Here is a 9,084-nt window from a genome sequence, read left to right as displayed (position 1 = left end):
CTGTCCTATGCCCACTTTAAATCCAATCTGAATAATGCACTCTGCTTCGACAAGATGAAAGCTATTTCTGATGACTCCCTTCGAAACTTCGAAAAGACTTGGCAACCTTACACCTCACAATACTTACATTGCCCCCATAGTCTACTCTCTGAGGTATAGCGGTGCGAGTTCCTGAGACCCTTTGCTACGATGCATCTCTATGCATCTAAAGACTCACAATCTAAAATTGATACCGCCGGCCTGTGGGGTCGGGGTGCGGCTGGAGAGCTACTCTTCTTTCTTTCCCCTCACCACTCTCCCTCCTCCTCTTCCTCCCCCCCCCCCCTATTTCCCCCCCGGCCCACCATCCCCCTCTTGTTCACCCTCTGGGGGCTTTCCCCGTACTTTCCTCCTCTTTCTCTTTCTACCAAGTTGGGTATCCACAGTTATAAGTGCACTGGAGAGTGTCTTACGGCATCCTCCCTCTGTCCCCATATAGTCCTGATGGTATAGGTACTCGAAGTTGCCTCCGTTGTGGTCCACCCCCCCTGCACACTGGACCTTATATATATTATGCACCTTTCCCGTATATATCTGCAGACCTCGATACCATGAGAATGTTGGCATATGTTGCCTTTGGCTGCCAACATTCATTTGTTGTGCCTTTAGTTCTGGCCTCTATAATGAGGCCCACTGCCACACCAGGGCTAAGCTGTTTCTATGTTCATTAATACTTTATAAGTGTATTCCTTTACAAAGGTTGAAATGTTTGAATGTTTGTATTTCTGCTACAATTCTCTCAATAAAATTTTTTGAAAGAAAAAGAATTATTTTTCCCATAATGGTTATTGTGCTATGGCTAATCTTTTAGAGCAGAGAGGAAGTTCTGAGTTTAGTTCCACTTTAACATTTGAAAGCAAAGCACGTACCTTTTACACTGTGTTTACCCTTCGGTAGCTTTGTTATATGAGAAGCAGCTTTCAGTTCATGCCTGAAAAATAAAATGATTGTTTAAAAATAAAAATCACTTTAGGAGTTTATAGAGTTCTGCTTCAACTTGATCTGTAGTGTGCTGACTGCTTATTTGCCCCCCCCCCCCTTCCCACACAGTCTTTCTACTGTCTAAGAACAGTGGAGTTTTGTTTCCTCGTCCACAAGAGCTTTGTTCTACTTGGCATGCATGGACTTTACTTGTGCATGCCCAGCCTGGGTGCTCTCATCCATGGCTGGGAGGGCACCCAGAAGACACCTATCCGACCCAACTAGGTGAAGAGGGGCCCTGTAATGTATTAATGGGCTGAAGGAGTCTCCTGGAAGCCTATGGACCATTCAAGGTTTTCCAACTACTGAGGTAAGCATCTAACCCCCCCCCCCCCCCCCCACCATATTTGCCACCAGTACCTGGATCTCGGATTTACAGCTGTGGTTCAGTGATCTGCAAACCTGGCTCTCCAGCTGCTAAGGAACTATAAGTCCCACAATCCATTTGCCTCTATGAATCATGACTGTGGCTGTCTGACTCCTGCAATGCATTATGGGACTTGTAGTTCCTTAACAGCTGGAGAGCCAAGTTTGCAGATCACTGGTTTAGGTAAATGCATAATTTTCAAGGATCATTTTATTAGTCCTGCAGGTCATGTAGATGTCTTCAACTGCGAGGGCGAGGAATGGGTCTAGAGTATTTGAAGTGAGCGGGATATGGAGGCCGCCATTTAATATTAAACAAAGCACATTGCCTGGCTGTCTTGCTGATCCTCAGCCACTATGACATTTATCCATAAGCCCTGAATAAGCATGCAGATAAGATGTTTCTGACTGAAGTCTGACAAGATTAGCTGCATGCTTGTTTCAGGTGTATGATTCAGACACTATTGACCAGAAGGGCTGCCAGGCAACTAGTATTGTTTAAAGGTAAATAAATATGTCAGCTTCCATATCCCTCTTGCATGAGGTCCCCTTTTATGAGAAGCTGAGATGATGCAAATTTATGTAATGTAGAAGTAAAATAAAAAAAAAATAAAAAATAATTGCCACGTTTGACTGGTCCATTTCCAAGCTGCATATATTTGCATCAACTCAGGATTATCAACATGATCTTACCCAATCATCTGTGAAGATTCATTGCTTGGTAAATGACCAATCAAAAGAAAGTGTAGTAAGTTGTTCAGGCCAATGACAGACACAGTTTGAAGATGCCCGCCCCCACCATTGTTATAACACAGTTTTTGAGGTTTACTTACATGTTACCAAGTGCGACTTCTCCCAGCAGGAGCAGCCCAGTCGGGTTGTTAGGTGAGGTGTGACAGTAGTTTGCACTCTTGGACACCATGTCGGCAAAATAAATACCTTTACCAAACATGTAGCCGGTCTACAACAAAACGAGAGATCAATCAACCATTAACATCCTGATAGCTCCTATATAATATGAGATAATTTAGGGAGCTTAAAGTAAACCAGAGCTGACTTATTAAGAAGAAACGATACTTACCTGGGACTTCCTCCAGCCCTATAAGCACACGAGTCTCTCGCCGACCTCCCCTGGACTGCCGTTCAGCCGCAATCAGCCCCAGTAACAGACTCAGTTGCGTCAGTCGTGGCCTTCTGCGCATGCGACTAAGCCAGTTACCGGGGCTGATCGCGGCTGAACAGCAAACCGCAGGAGGATGGCGAGGGACTCGCACATGCTTATAGAAAACCTGTAATGAGAAAAACCTCCCCTAGGGGGTACTCACCTCGAGTGGGGGAAGCCTCCGTATCCTATTGAGGCTTCCCCCGTCCTTCTCGGCCCCAAGGTCGGCGAAAATCCTCACGGAACGGCGGGGATGTAAATATACCTCCCGGGCTCCAGCGCAGGTTCGGCTCTCCGCCTCGGAGATAGGCGGAAATAGCCGATCGCTGTCGGGCTGCTCTACTGAGCAGGCGCAAGTCTCCTGTGCAGTAGAGCGGACCCGACGGAGATCGGTTATTTTCGCCTATCTCCATGCAGAGAGCCGCAACAGCGCCACCCGCTGGAGCCAGGCACGGTAAATAAATCAGCGCTTATCAGGCTTGTCGAGGGAGGATTGCGGGTGAGTTCAGGGGAGCCAGCGTTGGATTGCCTGCAGCTACAGGGGAGGGGGAAGCCTCATTGGGATCCTGAGGCTTCCCCCTACGGAGGTGAGTACCCCCAAGGGGACTTTTTTGTTACAGGGTCTCTTTAAGGAGCTGGAGGAAGCCCCGGGTAAGTATTATTTCTTCTTATTTATACGGGTTACAAGACCACTGTTATATACAATATATAGTAGTAGTAGTGTATATACTGTTATATACAGTATAGATTTCTAAACAGTTACCCCTCATTGGAAAAAATTAGAATACTAGAATCATTTTATTCAAATAAAAATATCAAGATATGTTGGAAAAGTATTGGTTTTCAAAATTACATTAGCAAAAATATACCAGCCCCTCTGTCCCCCCCCCCTCCACATTTTCTGGGTTCAGCAGCCCCCACTCAGCGATTATACTCTGCAAATGGACTTGTTCCTCCCGTAAAGGATACCAGATGTGAATTGAGCTAAAGAAACGGGGGAGCAGGCATACACGGTTACCTGTCCTAAAGCCTACCCCTGTTCTCCTTTTCTGCCCCCACATTCTACCTAAATGCCCCTCTGGCAGCCTCTTCCAGGTCGCTGGAGTCGGGCTCTACTGTGCAGGCGCTGGGCAGGCTGTGCACGTCCTACAGAGCACACCCGTGGCCAGGAGCGCACTGTGCATATGTATGACTATGATGTCATATGCATGCGCAGTGCGCTGCGTGTGCTGTAGGATGTGCACAGCTCGGTCAGCGTCTGGTGATTTGGAAGAGGCTGCCAGAGGAGCGGGGGAGCGGTAGTCATCAGAACAGACAACAGTATATGCCTGAATCCCCCCCCCCCCCCCCGTTTCTCTAGATTCATTCACATCAAGAAAAACAAAAGTTTGCTTTCCTAAAACTGAAAGAATTTGCGATAATTCAGGTTGGAGTGAGCCTGAGATGTCTCCCAGGGCATCACTGCTGAATATATGCAAATTAACCATTGTTATCCTTAGAAGCTAAACACACCTCCAGATCCGCTGGAATGCAATGATGTGTCAGCTTGTTAATTTGTACAGAGCCATAATAATCCAACATGCATACAGACTGTTTCGAAATTGTTTGATCCTCATCAGTGCATGGCATGGATTAATTTGGCTCTATGGAGTAGGGCTTGTAACACCGAAAGGTACAGACTAACCAGCAAGCTCATGGTGACCCAGAACTCCGCCGGATCGCTCAAACTCAGTCTTATCACGCGAACGATAGTCTGTACACACGGCCGATTTAGCGGGCGGACGTCTGAACGACCCGTCGTTCTGAAAAATCAGACGTGTGTATGGGCCTTTATTCACATCAGGTATCTTTTAATTGCATACGGTATGCATTTAGCCTTGTCTATCACCAGAATACATTCAGTTTCTAGTAACAGGCTGGCTACTCATTTTCCTATTTTCCCACACTTTTTGTTTTAAATACTGTAGGAGTCATACAGGAATTCACCTGATAAAGCCATGATTCCCACACTGTCAGGGAAAAGCAGAACATTTTTTCACAGGCTATTTTCACACCATTAAAACAACAGCATTACAACAATGTTATTATGACATCTTGAAAAAATGGTGGGCATGAGGAGAGAGCCCCCCCTTTCGATTTTTAAAAGGGCTAAGGTATCCTTTAACTTATGTTTTAATGATGTATTCTGTAAGTGAAAGGTCGAAACACATTACTACAGCAAGAGACTGTTGATATATTCAGTTCCTGCTGTACGCCAATAATCGGACCGAGTTGCGGTCAGTGGAAAAGGGCCCTTGTGTAACTAGTGAGATTTTGTTTTGGTCGTCGGGGCCACTAGATGGGATGGTCGCTCTCTTCAATTGTGCGTTTTAATTGGGCTTTAATATTTTCCACTTTATAAATAATAGTAATACCAGTAGAATCTTGTTATAGTAAACTGATATAGTAAACTCAGTCCCCAGGTCCCAGCAAATGTGTCTGTATAAATATACAATGTATGGCCAATACTGATATAGTAAATTACTTTTCCTGGTCCCTTGGAGTCTGCTATAAAAGGGATTCTATTGTACTAACTGGGCTCCACAAAGGCTCTTGGTAGGCATGTCATCGCTGGGGACCGGGACGGAGCTGCGGCGAACGGCTGCGGGGAGAGCTGCGGCGAACGGCTGCGGGGAGAGCTGCGGCGAGGGACGTGCTGAGGGCTGGAGGAAGCCCCGGGTAAGTAGCACTTATTTTCTTAATTTTCTCCTAATAACTCCTTTAAATCTTGCTGTAAGCAGGTTTATAAATGTATTGGAGTCCTGGACACAGCAATACCCCCCCCCCCCTCCATTTCTTGTATTGCATTACTGGGATGGGCAACAAAAACTGGCTGTAGATACTCACGACGGGAGCTTCAGGCGGAGCGATCCGCAGACCCTGGGACAAGATTCCAGCGAAGTTTGTGGTCCGGGATCCGTGCCAGAGAAGCTGACGGTTGTGAAGCTCTTTGAAGGGTCTGTACCGCTGTTTCTCCCCTTCTCTCTCAATCTTGAAGATCTGCTCAAATGTTAAGAATGTTATTGGTTAGCATTCACATCCATCTGCTCCGGTCACTGGCTGACTCAGTATTGCCAAGCCCCCCGGCATCTGCTATACTAGCGGAAACTTGCAAAACAAAATCACAGATAGTCCCCTACTTACAGACAACCAGAGTTAAAACGTTTCAGAGATTCAAACAATGTTGTCTTCATGTACAAAATATGCAATAGCGCTTTTTATTACATATTTTTGTTGTTAAATGTTACAGTAGTGTATAAACTGCTATAAGTAGTTTAAAACACTTTGAAAGCACATTCAAAACAACCAAAAAATGTGGTTTAGTTTGGAGACGCACCGGAGAGCGTTTTTTTGAAGTCGTTTTTGTTTTTTTAAACAAAAACAAACTCCCATTGACTTTCAATAAAATCGTGGTAAAATTACCACGATATCAATTTTTTGAAAAATCACGATCGCAACACTTTTGCTAAGATTTTAATGCAAGTTAATGGAAGCGTTTAAAAAAAAAAACATAAACGACACAACAACGCTCTCCGGTGTGACAGGGACCTAATACTAGATGTCCAAATCCAGAGTTGTGCGAAAGTAAATCACTAATCCCCGTTGCATCATGTATTACACAGGACTCAATTTACACACAATCTCCTGGAATGGAACCTGTTTGTTAGTAGGGGACCGCCCTGTATTCAGGCAAGTTTTTTGCTATAAGACTCTAATGCTGGGAATACACGTTAAGTTTTTACTTTAGATAGATGGGTTCGATAGATAAATTCCAACCTGTCGGATCTGGTCGATTCTACTTTCGTTTCGATTCTCCTCATTCAAGTGAATGTAATTGATAAGAAAAGATAAGGAATCGAGAGGGGAATCGAGCAGTGAATCGAGAGTAGAATCTATCGAAAGCGAAAACGACGGCAAAAACGAACGCAAAAACGCATCGTGTATTCCCGGCATAAGGGCTGAGACACACTGCCAAGTGTTTTGAAAAACGCATTCCCACTGACTTATAAGAATTTCAGCAAAATTGCCACTATTGATTTTGCCGCGGTTCTCATTCAAGTCAAAGGGAACTTGTTTTTTGCAAAGCAAATGCATCACAAAACGCTTTGCAGGGTGTCTCAGCCCTAAAAGACAACTAAGAACTCTGAAGGAGTTTCACTCAAATATAAAAGGCAGATGCTATTTTTACAATAAAGTACTGAGGTCTGGAAGCCCCCCCTCCTCCTGTGATGTGACCCTTTAAGTGCCCAGTGTCTGTGACACAGCCTGGAAGGCCCCCTCCTTGCCCCTGACGAAACCTTGCGACTCCCTTGCCTGTTTGACATGGCCTTACCAGCCTATCTTCTCCTGTCACCACTGACTATCCAAGCCAGCCCACCACCACCATATGCTGGTAAGGGATGAACGGTTTGTGGCCAAGATAAGAATCTTCTGTAGGTGCAGTGCTGGCCAAAATGAGCCAACCAATCAGCAGCAGATAGAGGAGGTGGGTGGGAAAGCTCATTGCTACACAGTCATTGCTACTCCCTAGCTGGGGAACACTCACTTTTCTTGCAACTGCAAAACTTCTGCAAAAGGTTCTTGGGTCACATGACTAACTTTTCCAAAGGGAATTTCTTTGGAAAGGCTGCATCAAACACAAAAACTATGTGAGTAATGGAATAGTTCCCAAATCAACTTGCTAACAAAGAAGGAAGGGTGAACTAGGGATTTAAAGATTTAAACTAAATATACTCATACATTACTGTACTAAATTTTTTCTGCTCTATTGACCATTTAATTATTTTATCGGATCGGGGGAGAATTGATTACGCTCAATTGATATAAATTGGCTGATATCTAGCTGAATCGACCAATTTACTCGATCAGAAAGGATGGAAAATATCAGTTGATCACAATGGAATCGGCTACCGTTCACATGATTTCGAGCAACACAGGCTCGATTTTTGGTTTCAGAGCATGGAGGCACAACTCCTTTTCAGCTAGATTAGTGAAGAAGAATCCCATAGGATCTTGCTTGTAGCGTGTGGACCACTAGTCCAACAGCTGCTGATCAACCACATTGCTGTTGATCGCCGCATAAAGTTGATCCTGTAATCACTCAATGGACAATCATGTAATGTATAGGCTACTTATCATAAATCAGGGGTGTACAGACTTTCTAGCCCAAGGGCCACATCAACATTCTTGGATTGCTAGTCAGTAGAACTAGTGAAATTAAAAAATGTTGCCAGTTGCCCCCAGGTACACTATGCCTATTCTATTTTGTCGAATAAAACACCCCCACGGGAAATAAGCCATGTACCTTCTACAGTGTGTAGGCAAGAAACAAGAACATATCCGGGTTACAATTTATACTCCGAGAAGATCTTTAGCCCTTTAGCAGCCAATTTCTTTCGAGGCTTGCAAGTACTCCAGGCCAATTCATTTTAATACATTTTTAAATTTCTTCTTCGCTACATTTCCTTGCTTCTAATTAGTACTGCTGTAATGTGTATTTATGGCCACTTGTCACTAGGGGGCAGTGTGAGACAATAACAGAGGGCTTCTGCTTTCATTTTTTATAGTTTCTGCTAGCAGAGAGCGATCAAAGCATTCCAAATAATTTTACAGCAAAACAAGTTCTGAAGACTAAAGTCAAAAGCAGCACACTTATGTCAAATGAGATAACTCTGTTGAAGCTGCTAATGGGTTAAATATTTGCTTAACAACCTCAATTTATAAGTAAAACCACTCACATCAACGACCTCCAGCTCGTAGGCATTGTGGGTCTCAGCGTGAGTGTTCTTCACATATTCTTGGAGTATCTTGAAGTCGTCTGAGTGTTTGTCTATAACCTAGATTACAAAAAAAAGTAGTAAAAAAAATTACAACTGCAAATACGTTTCACCATCAGAAGTGTTGTCAGACAGGGGTGGGGAAAGCAAGCTTATATAATGAACACATGCTTGATCTTTTCTGCCCCTGACCATTGTCTATGGGTGAAAATCTAGCAGCACTACGGGTATCCAATGTTGCCAACATGTGATTTTGAGTAAACCACTCTCTAGTTTCATATGCATTGCACAGCTTTACACATCACAACAAACCACATGAAACAGGTTGCTGACTATAAAAACTGTATTCAAAAAATGCTTGTAGACATACATTCCATATTACACCCTGTTACATAAAATTGCACTCGCCAGTGTTTCCCCAAAACCCTAAACCCAATCCTGCCGGCAGTGTTTGAGTTGATGAAATAAGATGAAAACAATCAATTGGAAAGAAAATAGCACCCACAAGTTAACAAAGGGTCAGTTTTTGGCCTTAAAGGATACCACAACCGAAGGGTTGTGGTAAAAATGATTGCAGCACTGTGTAGGGTGTAATGAGCCAGTTGTTCCTCCTGCCCCCCTTCGTCTGCCGCCGTTCTCACTCTATATATACCGGTGTCTGGCGACTTTACTGAACTTTGCCCCGGACATACTGCGCCCTGTGTGCGCAGAATGTCCTTA

General features: G+C 44.2%; 1 protein-coding gene across 2 annotated transcripts in view; it reads right to left on the bottom strand.

The window, feature by feature from the left end:
• Positions 1-9,084, bottom strand: part of PARP1 (poly(ADP-ribose) polymerase 1) — a 98,871-nt gene that overhangs the window by 6,813 nt on the left and 82,974 nt on the right. For both annotated transcript variants that reach the window (XM_068232818.1, XM_068232819.1), the window contains exons 18-21: positions 8,326-8,424; positions 5,435-5,587; positions 2,220-2,347; positions 909-970 (exon numbers count right to left, since the gene is read on the bottom strand). In XM_068232818.1, coding sequence (XP_068088919.1) covers positions 909-970; positions 2,220-2,347; positions 5,435-5,587; positions 8,326-8,424 — 442 coding nt within the window. The remainder of the gene's footprint in view (positions 1-908; positions 971-2,219; positions 2,348-5,434; positions 5,588-8,325; positions 8,425-9,084) is intronic.

The sequence above is a fragment of the Hyperolius riggenbachi genome, chromosome 4 (assembly GCF_040937935.1).
Source record: "Hyperolius riggenbachi isolate aHypRig1 chromosome 4, aHypRig1.pri, whole genome shotgun sequence".
Lineage (NCBI taxonomy): Eukaryota > Metazoa > Chordata > Amphibia > Anura > Hyperoliidae > Hyperolius > Hyperolius riggenbachi.
The sequence above is the reverse complement of the archived record's forward strand: the minus strand, read 5'-3'. Positions and strand labels throughout refer to the sequence as shown.